Below are 26,992 nucleotides of genomic sequence, written 5' to 3'. Positions count from 1 at the left end.
TGAACATTGTGTGAAATACCCGGTGCATGTTTTTTGCTGCTTATCTGTACATGCTTTTTTTTTCATAGATGGTTTCACCAGAAATGTATTTCCCAACAGTATGTACATGAACTCTGTAATGCCAAGATTTACTGCAGCACATTGACTGCAGTGAGAATAATAGTGTTTAAAACATGACTGATAATAGTTTACAGTAGGAAAATGAACTTCATTTGCGAAAGAGTTTGTGAGTCATGGCTGTGAGGGGCACATGAAAAAAATTTGTCGATTGAAACTATCTGATTAGCTCCTGTGAATACATTTCGCTCTTGCTTCTAGCAACTGTGGCCTGTGTACACCCATGTTTGAGTGCATGCATTGTTTTTCATCTGATACAAAAATTTCATTCAAGCAATACACAGTAGGTTATTAGGTAAACTTGCAGACAGAAAGCTCTATTTACCATGTGTGTGCACAGTACAAACTGGTTGTACTTATCTGTTGTTGACCTATCTGTATATTTTTACTTGATACCATGACAAAGGAGCCTATGAGTCTTGTTAAAATAAAGAAGAGAGTGTTTTTGAAAGTGTTCCTACCGGCACCTTCGTTGTGTCCTTGATGTATGCAGTATGTTTTGTCATTTAGAGTCTTTGTGCCACACTGAAGTAGGTGGAACTAATAGCCCCTCATCCTCATCTCCACTGTGTCGTCAATGTGGAGGCTGGCACAAGGCAACTAGTAAAAAAAGAAAGTGCTTTTGGGTTAGGAAGCACATTGTAATTGCACATTAAAAAAAAAACATTAAGTTGTTGGGGTGCACAAAAGCATCAGGTGAACTCGCACAAGCTGTGATGACAGTGCTTTATGGCGCTCATATGAACGAAGATGAGCAGTAAAACATGTCTTGATATCCCTGTGAACATACCAAAGTAGGGCCTGTGGACTCTTGGGTCTGTGATGGCAAACACGGAACTGAAATGTTGAATTTGGTTTGACTAAAGTAAACTGTGGTAAATTACATTTCTCGATTTCAGGGTTTGCTTGGTTTGACAGTAAGGCTCACTACCGTGTGGTTTCCCATTTCGGGAAAGTTTGATTGTTTGGTCAACTGATTCGTATCAGCTTCTTTCATATAAACTACATCAACTTCTCTGTCACTTCAGAACTGTATCAGCTTCTTCAGTGAGTATATGCCTTCTCTCTGATGCCTCATATCTCCACTAACGATGAAAAGCACTGTTGTTCAGCCGTTAGGATTAAGGTATCCCAGTTCCGACAGCCATAAGAAATCTGCTTATCTTGTGCCATTTGTCTTGTGGCAGTCAGTGTTGGAGGTGGTGAGAAGAGTGGCAGGGTCTCCATCTGGGCCCCTTGGTGCCTCCATCTGATATAACTGACAAGATCAGTTGTGATAGGTTGACTTGAACACTTTTTGGGAGAATGGAAAGGTTTCATTGTGACATCAGCATCCTCCTCAGCCTATTCTATTTCCAGCGTGGGACGAAGGCCTCTCCAAAATTCATTTGTCATCCATTTGTCAGTTGTCCTCTCTTCCTGTAAAGCGTGCACCGCCACATGAAGGCTAGTAATGTGGTGAAGGCAAATTTGGTTTCGGAGGGGCGTGCCAACACTCATTTTAATATAGTATTAGCATATTATCGCGATGGCAGTTATGTGGACACTCCCGGCATGTTATTGCTGCCGGCGGGGGGAGGGGGATGGCTGCATGCTCCAGCAGACTCTGCTCGACCGAGCATGGTCGCGCGCACGTTATCCTTGCAGAGATCAGCAGACGGCTTATACCTCTGTACGTGCATTTCTCGCTGATCGGTTTGCAATGATGTGATAGACAGCGCGAACATCGCTTCGCTCGGTACAGCGGCCACGTTTCCCTACGGCGGCGCTTTGTTCAGGTTGGATGATAAAGAAGTTAGCTGCTAATCTTACATCGTATAACATTCGAATGTGTTGCTATCGCACTCATTGCTTCGCCCTAGCGGCGAAACCACCTTTTACAGGTCGGGCGTCAGTTACAAGCGAATGGTGAAGAAGAGATAACAGGAAGGCTTGGGTGCGCCTGCCCCCTTCTTTCCCTTCAAGCCGTGAACATTAGTAGCCTCATTTGCCAGCTGCATTTTCTTAGACGTGCAGTACATTACGGGAACAAACCTTACGTAAACGAACTTAATTTGTGATCGCAACAATGACTGATCTATATTGCGAAGTCTCTCAAAGCGCACTTATTTCGGTCGCCACCTCCCCAATTTCCCCGGTGAGTAGGAAAGCTATGCCTCTACGACACGTGATCTATAATCAAACTGACACTTATGTCCTGCAGAGCTAGGAAACACATTAGTATGAACGCAGCAGAAAACCCTTAGAATCGATGTGGAGGTGGCTCATGCTTTCCTGAGGCTTTGTCCATTCTGAGCACTGACATAATCATTCATTCGTGAATACGAATGTGGATGGTCCTAATAATTTAATAAAGCGGTTATTGATCTTGAGTACAACTGGTTCCGATAAATCAGCTAACCGAGCATTAATATAAACGTTTCACACTGCTTAAAATAATTTTATCCACCATTCTGCTTTGAAGGCATCATACAAAGTATACGGAAAGGTCTCAATGACGATACAATTCTTAAAATACGAGTTTTTATTGACTTCAAACGGCGGAATGTCTTGGCAGCGCAGAACATCGAAACAAAACGAAAGTATGTGCATTTTCCAAATATGGCACTGTTATAGCTGAGTTTAATGTGCGTGCACGTTATTTACCGCTTTCCGCGCATTGTTGCTACAAGGTACAGTTCCTTGGTTACATCCCTACAATATTGTTTTTTCTTGTACATAAAACTGAGAAAGCAAGCCAATTTGTGGCTTGAAAGCGCAAATGAGCGATAAAACTCTAGCTTTGCGACATCGGTGACGTTGGTCATAAGAGACGCCGAAATTAGTATGCGTCACAGGTAGATCCATGCGCTATACCGTCGCGTTGGGCGACTCGAACACACTGCACTTCGTACTGGGGTTCATGTACGCTCCCGGCCAACATTGGAAGGCGTGTGCGAACGCTTCGAAGAGCCGGAGGACTGGCGAGCACGGCTCATCGTCGTCGCGACGGGAACTGACATCGTGGCAGCGCATTAAACACCACGCGATGAAGAACGTCTGCACCGCCGAGTAGTTGTCGAGGCCCGGCAGGCGCTGGTCGTTATTGCCAGACTCTGCGAGCGCGTCCGACAACGATGACAGGGAGGCCAGCTCCAACACAGCGGTGCTGGCCATTGCCGCGTGCTTCTCGAACGCCTTCTCGACGCACTGGTGTGACCGAGTCAGTTCGAACTGCGCTGCGGGCTGTTGCGCAAGACGGCCTAGCGCCAGCTGCGCCGCAGCCACGCCAACTTGGCCTCCGATGGTAGCGTATTTGACCGCGCGCGTTAATTCGAAGTTGTACATGGGAAACACGAGGGCGAACGGCGACAAAATGAAATCCATGACTTCCCAGTCAAGACGAAACATACTGCTGCCTGAAAGCACGTCTTCTCCTAGAACTCCCACACTGGCGTTGAGGGTTCGCAGTCTCTGGGACGCGATCCTCCAGTTTGTCGCGAACGAATCTGACATCTCGGGCAAGCTCGATGCAGCGTGCTCAAGGCCATTGTGCCGATGGCTTTCCAGTACAAAGAACACGTGATCCGTCTTTCCCCAGTTGGCAACCAGAGAAATATACTTCGCGAAGGAAGACTGGCTAAAGCGACGCACGAATGATTTCCTCACCGCCAGCACCAGGTTCCTCAAGTCGTGTCGCACTTCGGTGGTAAACACTTTCGTGTTGAATTCGGCAAAAATGGCGTCTCCCAAAATCTGGTAGGAAAGAAAAAGGCAGTGCTTGGTCGAGCGTTAGGTCGCTGGCATCATGACCGTAGTGATTTCTGAATAGGTCCCGGTTTGCAAAGGGAGCGGTGACGCGGACTGCGCACCAAGAAACGTATAGGTGCATCTTGCTCTCCCCTTGTTGCGTCCAAAGGGTGAAGAACGCGACGAGGAAAGGTTTGTTTGACGTGTAATACTTCACGTTGCCCTTGTATTCTCAACCGATTAGCGACAAGCTCTGCCCGTTTCGAGCTGTCGTTATACAGTTCGTCAATGTCTATTCTCTTCGAACGATGAGTCGTCGTGATGTCCTGACATCGCGCTTTCCAGCTTCGTCGCCATAAGTTCTTCGACTTCCGTGACTTGACTATATGCCTGTTCTTCCGGAACGCCTTTACCGTAGTTTCTGAAGATCACGTCGAAGTAGCGCCGATTTTCTTCCTTAGCGTTTAATCTAGCGCGTACGTTTGCTAGCTGTCTGAATGACATAGCGGGCTTGATGCTGACCTTGACCACGCTCTTCTCTTCCTTTACGTGGAACTGTATAATGGATGGCCAGTTGAGCTTCGAATCGAGATAGAGCAAGGTGTCCATGACGTCGGGGTTGGACGGCACGAGAGGCCACGTGACTCCGGCTTCCTCGAGATACGCCCTTACGGTGCCCACGTCATCGCTGTGTCCTCGGGTCACCGCGTTACAGCTTCTGAAGAACGCGCCGACTCGCTCGCGCACACTCTGTCGCTCCTCGGGAGAGAGCGCGGAAATCAGGCTCTTGAAGATCATCTCCAGTGCTGTCACGTAGATCAAGCGGCGTGTGGAGGCCTCGGAGCGCTTGCGCTTTTCCCACCGGCCACACACGAAGCGGCCAAAGTCTTCGCAAGGCGGAACTGATTCGTTCAGGGACCACCGTGCGAGCTCTGCGAACTCCCGGCAGGCCAGCGTAGTGCAAAAGCCGTTCTGTGAGGCTAACATTTTGGCCATGACCAACGCGATAGCGATAATGAGAATGGCAATGACCATCACAGACAGCACCAGTCGCACTGGAAACGGATTCTCGGTATGATGCCTCGATTCTGTGATCGGCACGTAGTGGAAGAACGTCGAGGCCTTCTGGAAGGTCTGCAGTGCAAACGTGCATGAAACATCTGTTAAGTAGGAAAGGTAACCTGTATCTTGTGAAAGCAAAATTATAGGATATGCTTGTGCCACTGCACGAAAGACCAGGGCGTGAAATACGAGCATTATTCAAAATTCTTGTGATACGACTTTCTGAGCGTGTCAAAATCACAATCATGCAGTGTAAGAAGGTGTAAACCCATAAACCCCACGAACGCCATTACAGTTCAATTGTTTCATTTATCATTTATACTAAGTAGATCAAATTAGGTATATATCCTGTCACATAAAGTAAATTGCGAATGATCACCGTGTTGCGCCCATAAACTGTTTTGAGATACCGCGGCTTGTCATGGCAGTACTTGAGCATGGGAAGAATGCAGTACTTGTTACACTTACGCCAGTTTTGAAAGCGACGGATGACCGTTCGTGGGAGCTGATCCTCTTGCGCCCACCCAGGGACATGACCGGTTCGGTAGAACAAATGACTTGACTGTGATGATGATCCATTGATGAACGACACAGGTAGCGCAGGAGAACGAAGCTTCTTCTTCTGAAAGCAGGTGCCCACGCGGAAGCGCACGTCCCGTAATATTGTGGCAGTGATGATGATTCTATAGACACTAAGGGAGAGAGAGAGAAAACTTTATTAGAAAGTCAGCCAATGCACGTCATGAGAAAGTCTACTTCCCCCGTCGCCCCTAGCCATTTATTATGGTTTAAAAGCGGAGAGGTTCACTCTTCGAGAAAATTGAGTATTTCGGAAGTATTTCTGCCACACAACTATAAGGAACCCAAGGTCAAGTTTGGGCGCGACGCTCGCGCGGCCGAGCTATGCGTTCTGGGGATAGACGCTGTCGGAGAAGGAGGTTTGCCTCCGGATTTGGCAGCAGTGGTGGCAAGGACACGTGCGCGCATGCGCTCCTCATTCGGGCCGGAGCACTGCTAGTCACCAATAGTTAGATTGTGACGCACCACAGATGCAATCCGAGAGCTCTGTGCGTGTGCATAAGCGGGGGCGGCAGTGCTGTGGCGAAAGACGCGCCGTGGATATTCCCATGGAAGCCTATAATCGTCGTGTACGTTGCGTACTTTCCTTGCGTTATCAGCGCGTTATCATCTGACTTCCAACAAAACCACACGCTGCCTAGAGTTGTTGCTCGCCCGCTTCTCGCTTCCGGCCTACCCTGCCTTGCGCATCTTCGGTTGTCGGGCTGACGAGTGAGCGTTCAATAAATTTTTGTCCGTTGTTCTGTGAAGCGTATACGTTTTCCTTGGTTTAACTACGGACGGGATGCAGCAAGCCCAATACCCACAATGTGTGCCGTGACAGTGATGGCGTACTGAAACGACTACCATAGGCGTGCGCAGGTTCCCCGTTAGGGGGTGCGAAGTTTCACAGGAGCATTCCTCCACCCGCCACCCCAGCGTTGGACGAGGCCAAAGGACAACATGCTTCTCAGTGGATGAAAAAAAGAACATGGAAGGATGACGTGCTTCTCACAATGGCCCGCCTTTGGTCCCTAGTTAACCGGCATGAGAAGTGAACAGTTCTTGGAATGCAACATTAGGGGCCTTCGGCCGCCATTATCGCTCAAAACATGCGTGGCCATAGCTAAGCAAACGTATCGGGCAAACTTTGCTTCCCCTCCTTGGTGATCGGGGGGGGGGGGGGGCGCACGCCTATATATGGGTGTAACATTAAGTTGCTAGAAGAGAACAGAGTGGGTCAGAGAACAAACTGGTGTTAAGGAGATCTTAGTCGAAATCAATAAGAAGAAACAGGCATGCGCAGGGCACGCAGCGCTTAGGGCAAGATAACCGCTGGTCATTAAGAGTGACAGACTGGATTTCAAGAGAAGGCAAACGCGCGAGGGGAAGACAGAAAGTTAGGTGGCAGATGAGATTAAGAAGTTTGAGGGTATAACGTCGCCGTAGCGAGCACCGGACCGGGTTCGTTGGCGGAACATGGGAGAGGCCTTTGCCCTGCAGTGGGCGCAGTCAGGCTGATGATGATGATGATGAACATTAAATGTATACAGATCATGTCAACTTTGGAAACGAGCGTTCGAAGGATCTCGCTTGTGTGGACAGTAGTAGGTTGGAGGAGGTAAGCCGTTTGAAAAAATTTCGACTTGTAGAAACTATAGCTCTGAAATCGAGAGTTCGACGGAAGCCCGTCTGGTCGGGACGAAACATGAAGAGTAAGAGGCAACCACCGACCAAATAAATGTTTTAAAAAGAAAGAAACGACGTTTCGGCTTCCATACGGAAGCCTTGTTAACAATGAAACGTCGTTTCTTTCTTTTTAAAACATTTATTTGGTCGGTGGTAGCCTTTTACTCTTCAAACTATAGCTCTACATTTCACACGATTTCGAAACTGTCGCGGACATACGAATCCAGAGCACCCTGCAATCATAAGGTCGACCGATTTTTCTCACCTTTAATGTTTCACTAAAGCTTCCTATAAACACGGTAACCGATAATTTGACTTATAATCTTGGCGGCTTATTTATTGGGTAGCATATGCAGAACGAACTGGATAACGTATTTTTAAGAGCGGAGCTGTTTAAGCCGAGCATTAGTCCGTGACGCGTGAACAGATAAAAAAAAAAAGAAAAAGAGGGTGACCTTATTTTTAGGTCTGGCGGTCCCATGCCGCCAATTTCCCACAGGGTGGGTGCCCTCCCAAGCAACTTTGAACTTCGTTCTGCCGAGCACCAGGCCGGAAGTGCGCTTGTACCTATTTTACCGGTAGGTACCCGGCGGCAGCAATTCTCTGCCTCCCACAGCAGAGGCGGATGCTCAACTATTTCACCAAGGCTGTGGTGGGTTAAGGTGCGCCCAGGGGCCTTTACAGAACTTTATGGGGCCACCTTTCGAGATGAGTACCCATTAACAACCGAGCGCCAGGTAGGTGTACTCCTCTACCCCTTTAGAAAAACCGTGGGTTCCCGGTCGGCACTGGGAATCGAACCCGGTACCTCCCGCATTGGAAGCGGACGCTCAACCATGTAGCCACCGCAGCGGTGGCTTCATGGTGCTCGGCATGGTGCTCGCTTCCGGCCTGGTGCTCGGCAGAACGAACTTCAAAGTCGCTTGGGAGGGCACCCACCCTGTGGGAAATTGGCGGCATGGGACCGCCAGACCTAAAGATGTCACCCTCTTTTTTTTTCATCATCATGTACTGGCACGCGCTCTCTTCGACCTCTTCTTCAGCTTCGCTCCCAGAACACGTGCTCCGATATGTCAGGCGTGGGATGCAATAATTCTGATAGGTGAGAGAACGAGCATCGATAGAGGGAAAGAAAGAGAAAGGGTAAAATTCTTGGCGAAAAATTTTTTTCTCGAGGCGGGATTCGAACCCGCGCACCCACGATCCGCAGGCGAGCGTCCTAACCACTGGGCTCTCCAGGAACGCTAGCAGCTCTTAGCATAGCCTTGTATAGTACAGCAAGGGGGTGGGAAAGGGAAGTGAGGCTGAGGAGGAGGGAAAGGAAGAGGCGACGGAGTAAAGCAAAGCATAGAAAAAATGAGAGACAGAGAGAGCTGAGCAAGGAAGAAAGAGAAAGATAAAAAGAGCAAGAAAGAGAAAGAAATTGATGGAGCGAGAGAAAAATAAATGAATATAAACAGGGAAAAAATGTTGAAGAACAGAGAGAGGACAGGAAAAAGAACGAAAGAAAGGAAGAAAGAAGGGGAAAGGTAATGAGAAACACAGAAGGCTGCCCAGTTCCACACTTCCTTCAGGCTTGGCACCACTAGTGCGAAGGCGCCTTAATTTTAGATGCGAAGCAGCTTTCATGCTGGGCTTTGTCCGTAGTTCCATTGGCGACCGTCCGCTTTCTAAAACCTACCATAGCCATTTGTAACATATCGAGCGCTCGCTCGCGCCAAGGAGCAGTCTTCTTTGTCTTGTTCTTCGACCGCCGTGATGATGATACGTGCAGAGCACTTTAGGGGCCCAGGCTGCTGTATGCTGTCCTTGCTTGGCGTGACGCAGACAAAACCACGTGTGCTGGCACGCGTTAGCGCGTTCGGGCCTGTGTAAGGGGCTGGGTGAGACGCTGTGGCCTCTCCCCCTTACACTCTCTCAACAATTATGTGATGGCGTCGGCGAACGAGGTTCTGCAGACGCACGATGAACCCGCGTGGCGTGCTCCAACAAGAGTTCGGGACGAGTAACAGCAACAGCAACTACAGTGAATTCATGGTGTGCTCCACATGCAAGGACGCATTAACATCGGGATAGTGCCCGTGATGAATGGAACTTTAAGTCGACCCATGCGCTCCTTCGCGTCTCCACATGGTTCCCTTTAGTGGGATATGGTGAAATTTTTACCTTTTGTTACTTACCTCCTATGCGATTCCCATCAAAGTGCAAATGAAAACCGGTACGCGGCGCTAAAATAATGTCCGGGACAGCACTGACAGAGGCACCACGCGAATACAAAAAACGAAAACACGATTGTATTACTGTCAATTTTTTTCGCTGCCGCCGCGCTTGCACGTTGCGTTGCACGCTTTGATCGAGGCGAAGATGTTGCCGGGGGCGAGACATAGCCGGCGCTGCAGGCGCTCGGCGCTCGCTTCGACGCACTTGAAGCCGCCGCCGGGTTTGCGCGCCGCGAAGAACGGGAAGCGCATCTTGGCGGTGGAGCAGGGCGCAGATCTTGCGGCCCTGCACACGGCCGGGAGCTGCGCCTCTTCGGTGTCGTTTGCGGACGGCGGCTTGCAGGTCTCGAGGCACGCGGCCTTGCTCTTGAGCTCGTGGTCCTGCAAGTAGTGATGGAGAACTATCGATGGTACTGTCGATACTATTGATAGCCGAGTCACTATCGAACTATTGATGGCAACAAAAACTATCGATAGAGCTATCGATAGTAAGTTCGACAGTACTATGGATATTGATTCACTGTTGAACTACCGACGGAGCTGTCGATAGAGCTATCGATAGTACTATCGATAGTTTATAATCAACCGCGAGAATTGATTACAGCATAAACGTAGTTACCCGAGTGCGGGGTATATGGTGGAGCAGGAGGAGCAGGCTGGGGCAAGACAGTTGACATGCTTGCTTTCTAGCACCAGAATGCTTGGCTTACATATATAATGAAGTTGAGCTCTTCAGCTGTAGCGGAAAGGAAGCCGTTGCATGTGGCAGAGCTGTGAGGCTTCAAATTTATATTGAATTTTGTGATTTCAAAATAAAAATATCAAGAACTACGTTTTTTAGTTGTAAGGTGTAACTGGCTACTTTTGAATACGAGTTTATGGATGGACGTGTTCTGTCATTTTCACTGCGGAAATCACGTATTTCTTTCGCCAAGAATTACTAATAAATATACATATCGCAAACGTTTTGGCAATATTGCCGGCCAACAAACGCATAATTATTCGCCGCACTATCGATAATATTATCGGTAGTAATGCTACCGATGGTGCTGTCGATACTTTCTTTACACTATCGATAGCTTCAAGGAAACTATCGATGGTATCGATAGTCAATTTAGCGATAGTTTTGCATCACTACCTGCAAGACATACATGCAGTTGCCGCGGTGGAAGTTCCACTCGGTGCAGCTGTTGCCGTCCCAGAACCACAGGTCGTGCTTCATGTCGCGCCTGCGTGAACCAGAAAACCCAGTTCTATCAAGGACATCAAAGGAAATCACGAAAGCAGTCTTCAGGGATGACATAATGCAAATGCCACAAGCGGGGTCTCGATTCCTCTTAAACGGACACAAAGTGAAACATTAAATCAGATTAGCTTAGTTCTTTCAGAACTCTATTGTCATAAATTTCGCCAAAGTAAGAGAAGGTAAATGGCAGTTCGAAATTTCATTTTTGAATTTCGCGACGAAACTTCAGCACATGAACGTCACCATGACGTCACGAATTTCAGTCTTCTTGTGTATCTTGGCCACATCGGTTCAATGAAAGTTTCTGAAACTTGGTATGGTAAGGCTTTGGGGCCCTTACAACACAGTGTAAACAATTTTTACTGATAAACAAATACGAAAGCACTAGCAGGTGCCATCAAAATCTATGACGTCACGACTAGCTGGTGCGTGAACTTGCAGATCACCGCCTGCATTTTATTTTCGCGCGTTTTCTCGCTTACCAAGCGTCTTCTCGCGGTAAGAGTGGTGCTTTCGGTATTGTCAAATTCTAGTTTACTAATACAGGCAAAATCTTTTTCCTCTTTAGTGTCCCTTTAAACTCAACATGAACTAATCGAGCGCGCTCGAAGCACGATCGAGTGGAGGAATTGATTGACCAAGCACATTTAAGGTGACTATGCATACGCGCAAAGCGCTACGCAGATTGAGTTGCACTATAGCTGCAGAGCCCCATCTCTAGATACGACAGAGTTTGCAAGTCTTATCGATTCCACGTTAACCCAGAGTTACACTCAAAATGCGCGAGCTTAAAATGCGACAGTAAAACGAAGTCGAAGGTTAAATAAAATACGAGTGAATCTAAAATGAAGGTAGATAAAATAATTTCTTTGCATAACAAGTAAGTGGGGCTTGCGCTTTAGCTGCAGCAGGGCTGCAAGTATATACAACGCTCTTAGCTTCATCCTTCATTGATGAGTAAGAAGTTAGCAGTTCCGCTACAGCAGCCGTACTGGTTACGTGTGCTTAGTCTGAAGAGCTTTGAAGAAGGCCTGCAGAGGCTACTGACTAAGGCTAGCACGTCCGTCAACTTCGAAGCGTTCAAATCGGTATTTCACTGAAAGTACTGTCATGGGCATGCCATGGGTTACACGCATTTTCATTGCCTCTAAACAGACAGGCATAGCGCCTTTACGCACAAGTGTCATGTATCGCCTGAACACCTATAGTTTCGCATGTTTCGCATTTGAAAGGCCTTTTACATGCAAATAATTGTTTACGATATCAATCGCAATACCACAGAAATCGTCCTGCATAGCACGGTTCTGACTCGGTGGATGTTTACTCACCAGCAACGCATAAAGTAAACGGAAGCAGAGCCCGAGACTGCTGTGTGCCTGGGTGTCAACAGAAACGCTCGCCTATTACTTGCAGCACAGAAAGCCTCAAAAGCAGTGTATAGTTATGTAATAACGCTTCTCAGAAAAGTGGTGGTCGTTGCGGCGCCTGACGCTTCGTGTTGTAACATTCGAAACTAAGCCTTCGCGATGGCAGAATTTGGCCGCTCATGGGACCATTTCGCGTCGCAGAAAGTCGGTATGGTAAAGAGGCTTAAAGTTTAAAACCTGCCGGTGCCCGCTGGTGAAAGGCTATTAGAAGCTATACATTACGTAATAGAAAGCACCGCTTGCACCCTTCTATTGCATGTAGTGTTCCTCCGAGGCACCTTCTCCGACTTTTGTGCAAAATATTTTCTGTAAGTCCGAGAGACGTGTTGTACCCTAACAAAAAGGGACTTTTCGTCGCGGTAAATTTTTTTTACTTGCTTCTGCTGATGTTACGCAAGGAAAAGTTGAAGTAGTTTGTCTCTGTGTGTGTGATGCGTGTGTGCGTGTGCGTGAACCAAGTTATCCTTCCTGATCCAAATTTTTTGTTTCTTTTTCGGTCAGGACGTTTTTGACGATAATAACATTAGCGTCAACTCGCCCAAACTTTAGTTGTAAACATTAACGTGCGCCTTTGAGAGCTCGATGTGGTAAAAGCTATCCAGAGCGTCACAGTATGCTGTCTTCTGTGAAAGTTTGTGCAGTTTCGGCAAGGTGAAATTCAGAATTTTATTTTATCCTTATGTGATGACGATGTTCCCTGGCTAGTTTCCATTAAAATTACTCAGAATTCTTCCCAGTCAGCGACCTTGAAAATTTCTCGAAAATATGCGGTATGTAGAAGTTTGTAGATTGTGTGTCCGTGCCTGCCGTTCGTTTTGGTTCGTTTTCGGTCGCGTTTTCCTGATTTTGCTACGAATAATTATAGTAGCCGCGCAGTGTCATGCTCTTTGACCACACAGTCTCCGAATGAGCGCCGGCATACATGAAGACCACACTAAGTGCACAGTCCTCTTACGCCGACTACGCAGTTACCTGACTGATGACACAGATGTGATCAATTGTTCGACATTGGTTTTTGATAAAGGTTCTTTCTCTGGTCTGACCAAGGTCTAGCCTTCTACTCAAAATTTCTTCTAGGAATATATTTTAGAATACTGAAAGGAAGCCATGATTCTGCAGTTCTCTAAAGATCCCGTTCTTATAAAATATTATTACATTGCCATTTTTCCAGGAGTCTGGTTCATATGAAGTTATGAAGCATTGCGTACATATATAGCGTTAAAAGGTTTCGTAGTACAATATTTCCACAACCTTTTGTCAAATCGATCGTTCCTTTATTTCTTGGCGTTTCTACCTTTTTTTCTTGCCAAACCGTTCTTCCTCCTCCATTATTACACAACGGACTTCTACTTCCTCGTTGCAGTGCGTTTAGTCGTGGCTGCGTGCCAATGACTGCTCCAAATTCGACCAGAACATCGGTTTGGCCGGCCAAGACCGTGGTAGTCGAGTTAGAAACACCACTCACTCTGCAATTTGTTTTGCAGCAAAGAAAGGAAGAAAATAAAATGCGCTACTCTCACTTGCCTCGAGCAAACAGTGAAAGACGCCGGCATGGAACACTGCCTGGAAGGGGGCTTTCTTGCCATGCAGCTGCGCCGGCAGTGCTCAAGAGAAGCGAACCGGTTGCGTCCTCGGTTGCACAACAGTGGTCCGGCATGCGGAGTGGATACGCACGTTCCGATGGTCCAGTCGTAGTAGTGCCGCCGAGCTCCGCCTCCGGAACAATAGGTGAACGAGAACCGGTCGCAGTTCTGTTAGCAGTCAGGGTAGAGAAAATGAAGTTAATACTCCGATTTACAGCACTTCTAAATGTATGAGCCCCGACGGCGTCCGTTTCTACACTTATAAAATAAAAATCTGTGAGTCTTTTTTTTTCTGTTTCCCTCCTGTCATTGTTGCGGCGTTTCTTGGTTAGACAAAAAAAAAATAAACAGGTAGACCTTTCGAGTTACACCACAAAGCACCATATGACATCGTTCACCACAAATCACATTTATAGTGGCAGACATGATACCTTCAAGGCTTCATCTTAATATTCTTGAGACTTGATTAATTAGCAGCAGAACCGAGAATGCGGGCATCCACTCCTTCCACCTTTGCTCTTTTATTCTGCCGGTATTGTCGTTTTGCGAAACACGCCGGCGTCGGCCCCGATGAAGTTATTCTCATATATTGCCGTCTTTTTCCTATGTGCACTAGCGCTACGCTGGAAAAGTTCGACAAAACTTCGAAGTGTAGCCTTGTTCTACATGACGCAACGCAGTCCTTCTTGAGCGACCTGTTAACTAGAAGACGTTGCGTAATCTATAACGCCACCAAGAACTAGCGCGATATTCGCAGTACAATACGCGCAAAACTCGTCCTTCTGGCTGAAGGCCTGCACCATAAAAAATATTATAAGGTATTGACGAATGTGTCAGAGTTGCATGCCCTTCCGAGATGCTGAAGACAATAGGAACACAATGCCGTTTCCGGCGAGTCTTGGTAATTGCCGAGTAGTTCAATAGCGACGACTAAACGATCGTTGTTTGCCACCAGATTTTATCGTTTGCAACTAGTCTAATTACGCGTTTCTGAAGGCCCTATAATCGTAAGGCCCCTATCTAGGGACTTCATTGAACTACATGCAGATAAATTAATGGTCTAACCCTCACTGTGCTCGCACCTTCGAGCGAAGCAACACAAGCAATCAGAGCGGTATAGGGTTGGAAACGATGGCGCCAATGACGTTTTAGCGCATCAAGCGCCCGGATAATTGACAAGGGACGAGAACTAACAAGGGACTTCACAGTCTTGTTTGATACAGTCGATTACTGGCGTTCTAAACCAGACGTAAAATGACACGTGGAGCTAATAATGAGAAAATACTCTTAAAGTATCTCGAGTACCGTGACACGCATACAGTAACCAAACAAGGAATGCGTGTACATTGTCGTGTTTGCTGAAGGACAGAACCGTGATGCCAAACGTACCATTTTAAATGTGCACGCGTTGCTATGCCGACTCAACGAGAATCCTGTCCGTCCGTCTCTTTGTCACGTAAGAAGCTCATCGCCATGAGGAAATAAATAAAACAAAGCCAAATTCAGAGCCACTCCACTCTATGAAGATGGGCGACTATACTATGTGGCGCGGCACGGTGCTATCGCTGCAAATTTCCCACCGACACATACAAGAAGCGTGGCACCGTCGTTTTAAGCGCTACCCTTATTTCGCATAGCGTTCCAATATCTTGGCATCGCACTCATTGCTTCGCCGTTTCAGCGAAGCTGTGACTTTTTTGTTTGCAGTAAGGTTGAAGTCTGGATCAGTTGGTAAATTACGCTGGAAGAATAAGCCAGTCAAAAGGACGAAAGACGAAGGAGAGAAGTGGCAGGCACAGCGACTGGATGCTGGGCGACTGGATGACAAGATCCAGTCGTTGTGTGTGCCACTTCCCTCTTTTGTCCTTCGTCCTTTTGGCTGGTTCATTCTTTCGCGACTTTTTTGTGGCGTGCGGCGGTTTTCCACGTTGCGCTTTCATGGGAGCGAACGGAAAGCAACTGGTTATGTACGGTGAACATGATAGTTAAGCCATGGTGGCAGAACAGACCCGACAGCTTCGCTTATCCCTTATAACAGCAATGTATTGGACCTGCATTTCTTTCAGGTTCACGCGTGACGTTTGGCTGCTCTGAAGCGGACTTCGCCGGTGTATGATTGGTAGCCGAATCTCAGGTCTAAGAAAAATAATTTTTTTTTCACGCTACTGTAATGAAATTTCGTACTGCCGCATTATTCAAACATTCTTCCGGCAATTCCAGCGCAAAGAAGAAGCACTTGGCGACTAAACTTTGTATAAAAGGTCGAATTTAGATTAAACGAAATTTCCATCTAACAAATTGAATTGTCGATTTTACCGACTTCGTTGTATCGAGGTTGAACACTACTCGCAACTTGCATCGGTCTCAAGTACTCTCTTGTTTCTAGTATTAAAAAAAGCCAACTAAATAACAAATTTAAAAAACATTCTCCGTACTACTGCGGCGTTCTAAAGAGAAGCGGTATACAATTCTGTTGCAAGGTTGCGCGACCCAAATGCAGATTGGTCCAAGTGGCTGGTAATGGAGGTGGGGAGGTTGGAGCGAACGAACGAGAGCAAAGTTGGCGATGCTGCAGCTTGGCAACTCATAATAGTTAATCCAGAATTCGAATCCAAATCAATTACCAACGAGCGTTCGATTGGAAAGTTTCAATACTCGCACGACATGGTAATAGTGCCTTGTATATACGACAATGGAGCGCTCAAAACACTTCTATGTGGAACTGTGAACAGTAGCGCAAAAAATTCACACAGACGACGACAGAGCAGGACGGGACACAGCGCCAAACTAACAACTCAGTGTTTATTGCAGGTGATTGCATATATATGCACATGACACCGCGCGAAAGGAAAAGGAAAAGGGGCGAGGGGGGAGAAGGAACACACAAGGCAATCAACCAAGCATATCACACAAGCGGCTGACGCGACAAAAATAGCATTTCCCTTTGTGATAGACGGATTGAAGGGCAACTTACCGCGTCTCTATGTTTTATTTCTGCCGCTTCAATAATTTCCCGCGTTATTTGATCCGAATTTCTAGCTAATGAATGCGCTCTGTTGAATAGTGGCTTGCAACCACAACGCGCACAATGCGCAGCTAGGTGGCCCGACAAGGCGAGATTTCCCACATTGTACCTATGTTCCCGCAGACGATCATTCATGCATCTGCCTGTCTGGCCCACATATTCTTTGCCGCACCGTGAGCGGTATGGAATATACTACTCCCACTACACAGGAGACAAACGGTTCGCGGTGCTTCTTGTTGCATCCGCGTGGCTTGCGCACACCCGCGTTCACTCTAGCGCACAAGCTCGACAGCTTCAAAGGAGCAGAGAGTGCAACGTCAACACCTAAACGCTTCGCAATTTTCATCAGATTGTGACTAATATTGTGAATGTAGGGCAAGACAACAACCTTCTTTCTTTCATGCGTCACATGCTCAACGGTATTACAGTCAACTTCCTTGGCTTTTTTCAGCATGCTACCTGCTACAGCGGCCAACACATGCAACGGGTAACCCGCGTCTGACAACCGTGTAACTTGGTCACTAAAACCTTTGTGAATGAAGTGCGGGCACGACTTCAGAAGGGCATTATTGAAACACAATTTTATGATGCCCCGCTTGACTAGCTTCGAATGAGCAGATGAATATGGAAGGATGGGTTTTTTGCCTCTCCACTCGTAACACCAACATGCCTGATTATTAACAAAGCTGAGGGTGAGATCTAAAAACCTGATAGAGCAGTTAACTTGTGCTTCAAATGTTAAAACAAGAGGCCTGAGGCATTCATTAAAAACAGAGCGAACAGCACATGTCACGTCGGCAGGCAATCCAGAGTCAGAGTCTAATAAAACCAGGTAGTCGTCTACATAGCGGAATATCCTTACTACGCCTAGTCCTACCATCCGAGAGCGCACTAACCGGTCCTTATGGGCCAGAAACAAATCACTTAAATAGGGCGCAATACAAGAGCCTATTGATACGCCAGTTCTTTGAATAAAGTTTTAGTCAGCCCAAGAGGCGAACGTTGAAGAAAGATAAAACCTAAGAAGTTCTAAGAATTTGTCAGAAGCAAGACCTGCTTCGTTTTGGAACTTTACGACACCATGAGAATCAATGGCGGTTTCCACGCACTGGAGGAGTTCGTCTTGCGGAATCGAATAGTACAGATCCTTTATGTCTAACGAAAATGCTGTGAGTTGTTAGTTTGGCGCTGTGTCCTGTCCTGCTCTGTCGTCGTCTGTGTGAATTTTTCGCGCTACTGTTCACAGTTATGCAATACCAACTAGCCCACCAGTCTGTCCTTTTAATTTTCTATGTGGCCGGTGAACGTTAAGACGACACGTCCGCCTCGGTGGTACAGTGGTTACCTTGCTCGGCTGCTGACACGAAAGTCGCGGGTTCGATCCAGGCCACGGCGGTTGGATTTCGATGGAGGCGAAATGCTAGAGACCCGTGTGCTGTGCGATGTCAGTGCATGTTAAAGAACACCAGATGGTCGAAATTTCCGGAGGCTTCCACTAGGGTGCGCTTCATAATCATATCGTCGTTTCGGAAGGTAAAACCCTATTCTCGGTTACAACCTAAGAGAAAATGTAAACTCCGCCCACAGAACCGCGGCGCGCCTGCAGCCTTTCACTTGCGAGAGGCAGTCGTAGTAGCTGGTTTCCGCTCGAACAGTAAGCACTTTTTCTCGGCTAATGTAAACAATACTCATATATGAGCTAAAGTTTCGTCGTTATTACCTAAAGCATTATGTTTGGCTGAGCAGCGATATCAGAATCCCTGAAGAAATTTACCGCGATGTTCAAGTATCCGACCTAAACGAAGCGACAACAAGCGTGTGTCTGTATGGGAAAGTCAACTATCTGAAACAACGTAGAACCGCTTGACGTAACGAAAATGACTATGAGAAATTAGTTTATAAGCGTCTCTAGCGCTTGCGTGTACCAGTTCAATAAACTTTCCTTTGTGGATGGAGCATTTATGCAAATTTCCTGCTGGAGGGACAGTGATGGACGTGGGTGGAGCTGACATGATTTCTTAGGTTGTTACCGAGTCTTATTAGGTTGTAACCGAGTTTTATTATTACTGACCGCTTTGATGAACGGCGTTGGTCGGTTGCTTTTGGCGCGACGTCGTTTTGCCTTGCCTTCCAATGCCGATGCCGTGACCTTCGCGCCTTGTATCGGGCCGTCGGTGGCCACGGCGGCTCGGCTGTCGTGGACCGCCGGTGGGCTGGCATCTTCTCCTTCAAGCTCGCTCTGCGAGGGCCAGTTGCTGATCGCCCCCGTGATGATCACGAGCATGACGCAGGCACAGAACAGAGCGCTACCGAACATAATCCTTGGCAGAAGGCTTAAAGACTGTTCATGGAGCGACTGTGCGTTGGACGCATGGACGCGGATGACGGGGGACATTCTGGGCACAACACGACCGTTGCTCGCTCCTGGCATTCCTTGATTGACGGCCATCGTGCCTGCCATAGTGTCCGCGACAAATACGCTCGTGCACACATACGAATCATGATGACCATGGGAATGATCGTAATGTCAGTAGCGCCCATACCCACTCGGAGAGATTGACCTACATTTCGGCGGAATCCAGAAATTTGTCACATTAGATATTTATGTAGTTATCTTTTTTTAGGGCGGATATCCTTCATATAGAAATGTCATTTTAAAGTCATCCGCAAGAACACTCGAATCAGAACGAGCAATCGTTTGCTTTTCGCGGTCAGAGGATGGCGGTAGCAGGCTGCTGTGTATCGTGCGGATGGTTCACACAATGTAGTCTAAAGAAACGGCACTTCAACGCCCTTCTTTTTTGTTATCACTAATAATAACAATTGTTGGGTCTTTACGTTACAAAACCACTTTATGATTATGAGGGACACCGTAGCTGAGGGCTCCGGAAATTTTGACCATCTTGTGTTCTTTAACATGCACCTAAATCTAAGTACACGGGCCCCCAGCATATCGCCTCCATCGTATTGCTGCGGTCTTTTCATTATCACTTGGCAACGAAACAGATGCTCTCATGTTTTACGCATGCGCATTCTTTGTGTTGGTTTCTTGCCGTAGATGTGAAGGGCACTCTTTGAACACGTAGGTCTAACTGCGCGAATTATAAAAAGAAGGCGCGTTTCGTTAATCAAAGGCCCATTTGATTGTTGTTTCATGCACTGATAGAAGTTCTATTTCTGTGTCGCAATCAGCCCGCAAATGCAGCTTGTACTATATTTCGCGCCATGGTCGTTTGGCGCTAACGTCATCTCTCTCTCTCTCTGTTTTTGATTTTAAAATTTATACTTAGTGTCGGTGGACTCCTTCAAGGGAGCGTATCCTACACACATCGTTTTATATGTTGTACGCGCATTTTTGAGATCACTAAAAACGTGTTACGACAATATAAAATGCAAATATTAAAGGCTGCTATCGCGTTATAAAAACCACTGACGCATCTCACTTATCGAAAATCGATACCCCGTGGCAAGGGCCCTGTAGCATGCGCACTGTGACGATTGACAAAAGATTTACGCTCGAAGCAGAGAACGCGAGCTTTCTATTTCTTATGTGATAAGAAACAGCAAATTGTACGGCGGCGCAAAGAATCCTTTGTCTCGATTTCTAATGTACTTTCACTAAACTTTTTTCTGGAAACTAGAGCGGATGCATTTATGTGATTTTTCTCGGACAGTTTTCTTTGAAATATCTTAAATGTCCTTGAGAGCGTCCATGGACAGTCCTCTTTCTTTTTCACGTATATCCACCAATATGTGCAAATATTGTCCCCAATATAGCACATTTCTGAAATACTTATCAGCTTCGACAGAAACTCGATATCATTAGGTAAAAGGAGCTATATTTGGCGTTCTTCACGGATGTTTTTTTCCTGCGCGAGTTGCAGGTGGGAATGGGGTAATGCCACTGCGCACGGGAATGTTCTGCGCCACCCCTCGCTTGAAGGGAACAGGGCGACGATGTCGTTTGTGGTTGTACAATAATGCACACAGATATAGGAGGCTTGGCTACGTTAAAGCCGGCTGCGTCTATATACAGCTGAGAAGATTTAACTATTCATTTCTTCGCGATTACGCACACACGTGCGTAATCGCGACCCACCCGAAGTGACCCACCCTTTCCTTCTTTCTTTTTTGGCTGCACTTACCGTGACGAGTCTCTCAGTGGCAACCTTAACGAGAGGACCAAGATTACATCGCCTAGTCGATGGAGGTCTCAGACATGCGTACGGCCGTTCCGTACGTTGATTCAAATATATATAATGTCTTTTTTTTATTGCATGTCTCCCTTCCCTATTGGGCTGCAAAGCCCTGCTCCCAATTGGCTGCAGGAAGTAGCATGAGTTTTCTTTTCTCACTAATAACCACCTCCTCCCCTCTCTCTTCTCTCCCTCACGCGCCATTCAAGAGCTCACATTTCAGATTCCACTGCCTGCGGCGCCGTGTCACATGTTTAGGTGGCACATAACAGTGGGATTGTCCTGCATTTATAAGCCAACCGACCTTCGTGATCGGTCCATAAAGGAGGCTACAAACACACGGATAAGTGGAGAAAGCCTACCAGGGAACACATGGTTTTTAATATCGACAATTCCAGGCTCATTCAGTTGTTTTCGGCGGACCAACTCTCCTTATGTTTGCAGCACTCCTCATTCGACAGCGCTCATAAACATACGAGGCTATTTTTGGTGCCGAGTGACAAAGTTGTAAGCTTTCGTCACTTTCTCAGTCGCTGTTCCTTGCGTTGCTTCCATCCTCGAAACTGTCGTAGTCACGCATAAGGAGCCTCGTGAACGATGGAGGACCAGAGTGCGTCCAACACGTACATCCGCGCACCAATTCCGCGCAGTATGACGGGACGCACGCGGTGCTTGCATAAGCCCCACTCGCACGCCATTTGTAATCATAGTATACACAACCTACATCCCAGTGCACTAGTTTTAGGTCCATTATGGCCGGCCAGTGGCTAGAAAATTTAAAACACCGTAATATGTATCTAACAACTCGTTTATTTGATGAGCTCAGTGAATGCGACTTACCGAGCAGTCGGGTGTTTAATGGAAACGCAAACAGCTGACGCTTGGACATGGTGCGGTAAGTTTCGCGAGACGGCTGTTTCTAACTGGAGGCCACATTTTGACGCTGTAATGGGCAGTCGCAAATTCGCGCACGTGCCCGTGCCTGCTTTCAGGTTCTACCTACGCTATGCGAACTTGAGAGCAGCCTCCAGTGCCCGTGCTTCTCGTACCGTTAGTAGCGCGGATCTCCCATGCTGGCATTCTTGCGACCAAATGGGTACCGCATTTTCGTTCAGTGATGGCATAAGGGAGTTACTTCGAGTAGAGCGCAGTCTGAAGGAGTGAAAATGTCGTTTTAACTTCTAAAGATCGGTGCGCTAGTGTGGTGAACCCTACATTGAGTGCGTAGCAGAAAAGCCCTCAGAGACAGAACACCGTCAAGACATCGTTATACAGATGCCAATAGGCTTGTCAAGCACGTGTGAGCCGCGAGATCTGAACCGTGTTGGCGACGTCAAGCAATAACTGCTTTCGGAAAACTGCTTAGGCGTGTAGATGTGCAGCTGCATTCACGAGATGTTTTGTTAGTGCGTCGCCCTTTATACTGCCTGGTGCTTTTATAGTTACTGTAAGGGCGAGTTATAGACAAGGTTCGTGAACTCCGAACAAGTGCGGTAGTGATTCTGATATTTGTAGTTTGATAGTAGTAAATATGAAGCCGACAGTTTCGTGGATGGAAGCAACGCAAGGAACAGCGACTGAGAAAGTGACGAAAGTTTACAAATTTGTCAGTCGGCACCAAAAACAGCTATAAGATTACGGACGCATTTTGCAGCGCTGCATCCGTTAGGTTATAGCATATAAAGTCCACAAATTTCGTATACCAATTAATCGCGTCACAGCTGGCAAAATGGTGACGGCACCGAAGCGCGCAACGTAAAGTGGTTCATTTTATGCTACTGTTACACCACTGAAACAGGCAGACAAGTGACACCAAAAACTGCGAAACTAGCCATCGAAGGTACGAGCGCTAACCAGTATGTTCATATGTTTATAAGTAAACGGGAAGTTCCGCTTTTAAGCTTTTCAGGAGACGGCAAGGTGCTTCGTGAAATTGTTACGCTTATGAGGGTTTTATTTTACAACTCGCAAAGTAATCGATTATATTAGAGACACATATAATGCATCAATTTTGACCTGTATGGACAGGTAACTGGGTGCAGTTTTTTCAATTACGATATCACATTTTATTACTGAAGTATAGATTATATAGCAACTGTAAGTTCATTTTTTCTTTATATTTTATATTGCAATGCTTAAATACGTTTAAATAAGCAACCGATACACTAAACAAACATTTACTTCTTAGAATTGTCGGATGTTATTTATTCATTACAACGAATCAGATAAAAATTAGGGGTGCCATTGCAGAGAAAACAACTTCTCATTCCCTGTGCAGTTAGGGTCCTCCGAGCTAAAGCTTATTCTTCTGCATGGTACCCTCCTCATAAAGGAAGAAACTAAGGAGCTTTAACCGTTCAACTGATAACTTAAAAAAAAGGAAATCGTTTTCAGAAATCGGTTTATAGATTCTATTGAAATTGCCGTCAGGCCTCTAAGAGCACAGCTACGTTCGTTTAGCACTAAAGCATCAGACACATGTGAGTGCTGTACTCCGCGGAAGTCTGCGCAGCCATGCATAGCCACCAGCCGTATAAATTAAATTGTGAATTTTCGTTCGTACTGTTTCTCAGCTTCTATATTCCTGTTCCACGCTCAGTACACTATATCTGCGAAGTGGGAACTAGTGTCTGTCGAGATTCAATACCCAATCTCCAGGCCATTCTCATATTGCAGAACTGTTTGCACTATGCGCCCATTCCGACTGCCCACTCATGTCGGCCTCTACGCGAGCGTCACTAACGCGATTGACACTCATTATTTGTTTTATTAGATCGCAGGGCGCTCTGGGAGTACGCTTGTCCATTAATTCGTTCGATCGCGTGTGGATGTTTCCATGCTACTAGTTTGATGCGTGTAAAGCTTTTCATACTGACACGTAAGGAAATAAGGAAATATACAGTGTCGAAACAGCGCTAAAAACGACGAACAAGCGCTCCACACACTCAACTCGCCCAACAGTCCACTCCTAGGAACAGCACTTCGGGTGGTCAAGTTAGCGTTACAATAATCCCTGTGGGAGAATGTTTCGACATCACATATGCAAGCGCCAGTTTATCAGCGCGAGAGCGTTGGCGACTGGAATAACTGGCGCGAGTGGCCTGGTAATTTGTTTCTTCTTGTTTGAATGCGTCGTGCTTGATTCATTATTATGAAGTATAGCACAAAGTTGTGCAGTTTGCAGACACTTGACAAAAAGGGTGCAGAAATAAGGTATTGCAACGAAGATGCGCGAGCGTACGGGTCGCGGAAGAAGAAGAGTAGTGGAGCCGGCGCTTGGATTGTGTGGTTGGGTGAACCGGACTAGGCCTGTCCCAGAAGTACGCTGCTCTTTCCCAATGCCATTTCACCTCATCTGTAAATAAACACAATCACTCGTAACAGTTTGGTGGAGGTGCTGGGTACATCGATCTGGACGACCCAGCTCTACCAATTTTGCGACGGAGCAGACGCTTGGCAGGCTTGCCACCGCAGCTACCAGACATGGAGGACGCAGGAGCAGGCCATAACAACCTCGCCGCTGATGAGCAACACGCTCACCCACCAGGACAAGCTGGCTGCAGCACGTCGGAACGTCAACCAAGGACCTTTTCGGGGCAGCCGGATGACGATGTTGAGGATTGGCTCAAGCACTACCAAAGAGTGAGTCGCAGCAACCGCTGGAGCACTACTAAGCAGCTCGAGAACGTGGTGTTTTTTCTCGTTGGCACCGCGTCTCTTTGGTTCGACAACCACGAGAGTGCATTGACCACATGGGACATTTTTGTGGACGAGCTGAAGAGGTGTTTTGGTGACTCGACTGCTAAGGTCAAGCAGGCGGAGCAAACGCTTTCACGGAGAGCTCAGTTACCTGGCGAAACATGCACCACCTACATCGAGGCCGTCCTGAAGCTCTGCGGAATCGTGAGTGCGACCATGTCTGACGAAGATAAGGTAGGTCATCTCCTCAAGGGAATTGCGGAAGACGTGTACAATTTTCTTATCACTAAGGAAGACCTACACACACCTTCCGACCTAAGGAACCACTGCCGAGCGTTTGAAGCGCTAAAGAGGAGGAGAATCCTACCGAAATTTGGACGTCTTGACAATGTGCCCACGATTGCAAGTGTCAACCTTCCATCGCAGGACGACATCTCTTCGATTATAAGACGAGTGGTTAAGGAAGAACTTGCTCAACTGCAAGCTGTGGACACCGCCGGTGTCTGCCATCAGTGTGCATTCGACCAACGCCCCCATGAACCACCGGTACCTCGGATGCGTCAGAGCTACTTTGAGCCTCGCCCGAATTACACCGATCGGTTCGAACGAAGGAGTGAACGGCCACTGGAAAACCAGGAACGCAGGCAAGCTGCATCACGGCGATTTACTCCTCAGCCGCCATCTCCCGGCTTTTATCAACCAACGAGGTCTACCTCGCCGGAGACGACTAGACGCGACACCCGTACTTGCTACAACTGCGGGCTACCTGGACACATCGCTAGGTACTGCTACCGTCGCCAGCAGCGAGCTCCACGATTCAACGTGTACACGCCCTATGTGCCTGCTGGCGAGTCTCGACCATTTCAGAGCTCTTTCCAACGGCAACACGCAGCACGTGCTGACTCGCCTTGCTCCGACCGCAGCGTTACCCCACCACCCGCACGCCAGCAGCGATCCCCGTCCCCGCGTCGCCGCTCGGGGACGCCACCACCACTGGGAAACTAACTGGTGCGACCGATGGGGGCGAGGCCGCAAAATCATCTTCCGCAAGACCCCCTTGTGTTGTAATGGTGGAGAACAAAGTGAGTGTTTTTGTAGACAATGTGAGTACTGTTGCATTAGTTGATACCGGTGCTGCAGTTTCTATAATGAGCATGTCTTTTAAAAATCGCCTTGGGACGAAAGTAATGTTTGCTTGGAATCGGAGTGCTACGTTCCGCGGCGTAGGGGGAGAAACGTTGAGCCCGGTTGGTGTTTGTTCTGTTTTACTTTCTGTAGGAAATCAAACGTTTAGAGCTGAACTAACGGTGCTTGCACGTGCGACCCACGACGTCATTCTAGGTATAGATTTTTTGCGTGAATGTGGTGCCACTCTGGATTGTGGTAGTGGTGGGATTATTTTTCGTACCGTGTTGCCCTCTCCGTTGACGGAAGATACCGTTGATGACAGGTCGGACGTGTTTTCCGTGTCTCAAGACGTCTGTTTGGCCCCGCATACCGCAATGTTTGTGCGCCTAAACTCTTCACGTTCTTGTGCGGGTTCTTACTATGGTTTAGCCGAGCCGAACTTCAGTAACGCACTTAAGAAAAACGTTATTGTGCCTCGTTGCCTCGTGCTCGCCATCGATGGTTGTGCCGATTTGTGGACTGTGAACGTTTCCGCGCAGCCCATATCTCTGCCTGCAGGACTTAAATTGGCAAGCTTTCAAGAGCAAAGTACTCTTACCATACGGTCACTTGAACTGTCGGCGGCCGTAAAGAAACCCCAGGCCAATTCGTACCCCGACTATTCTGCCAGCATTGACCGCATGATCAACAAGTCGCTTCCTTCAACTGAACGGTCTCTACTGCAGGAGGTGATCGCAGGCTACGCCTCAGTTTTTGACTTTGCCCAAGACGAGACGTCTACCGTTGCGCCACCGTCTTCACGTACGCAACACCGCATCTATACAGGCCAAGCACCACCAATACGCCAGAAGCCCTATCGCGTATCGCCTTCCCAAAGGAAAGTCATCGCTGAGCAAGTTGAAGACATGCTAAAGAAGGGCGTCATACAAGAATCGTGTAGTCCGTGGGCAGCTCCTGTCATTCTAGTCAGGAAGAAGGATAATTCATGGAGATTCTGCGTAGACTATCGTCGCCTAAATGCCATTACAAAAAAAGACGTCTACCCTTTGCCACGTATAGATGACGCCGTGGACTGCCTGCATTCTGCCTCCTATTTTTCTTCTGTTGACTTGCGTTCTGGGTATTGGCAAATTCCTATGCATCCCTCAGATAAAGAGAAGACGGCCTTCGTAACACCAGATGGTCTTTTTGAGTTTAACGTTATGCCCTTTGGTTTGTGTAACGCTCCAGCGACATTCGAGAGATTTATGGATACAGTACTCCGTGGACTAAAATGGGAAATCTGCATGTGCTATTTAGATGACGTGATTATCT

The 26,992-nt window shown here is 47.3% G+C and overlaps 3 protein-coding genes across 4 annotated transcripts in view; all 3 read right to left on the bottom strand.

Annotated features, from left to right (window-relative positions):
• LOC119388138 (uncharacterized) overlaps positions 1–26,992 on the bottom strand; it is a 266,896-nt gene that overhangs the window by 150,142 nt on the left and 89,762 nt on the right. The window lies entirely within an intron of this gene.
• Positions 9,435–10,599, bottom strand: LOC125757744 (uncharacterized). The gene is made up of 2 exons (XM_049413831.1): positions 10,513–10,599; positions 9,435–9,755 (listed from the first exon to the last, which is right to left on the bottom strand). The coding sequence occupies exons 1-2, from the start codon at positions 10,594–10,596 to the stop codon at positions 9,459–9,461; spliced, it is 381 nt and encodes a 126-aa protein (XP_049269788.1). The 5' UTR covers positions 10,597–10,599; the 3' UTR covers positions 9,435–9,458.
• Positions 10,665–19,104, bottom strand: LOC119386261 (uncharacterized). Its single transcript, XM_049414279.1, has 3 exons — positions 18,727–19,104; positions 13,572–13,798; positions 10,665–10,710 (listed from the first exon to the last, which is right to left on the bottom strand). Exons 1-3 carry the CDS (start codon positions 19,102–19,104, stop codon positions 10,665–10,667), a joined length of 651 nt encoding a protein of 216 aa, XP_049270236.1.

This window comes from Rhipicephalus sanguineus, chromosome 3 (assembly GCF_013339695.2).
Source record: "Rhipicephalus sanguineus isolate Rsan-2018 chromosome 3, BIME_Rsan_1.4, whole genome shotgun sequence".
Classification (NCBI taxonomy): domain Eukaryota; kingdom Metazoa; phylum Arthropoda; class Arachnida; order Ixodida; family Ixodidae; genus Rhipicephalus; species Rhipicephalus sanguineus.
The sequence above is the reverse complement of the archived record's forward strand: the minus strand, read 5'-3'. Positions and strand labels throughout refer to the sequence as shown.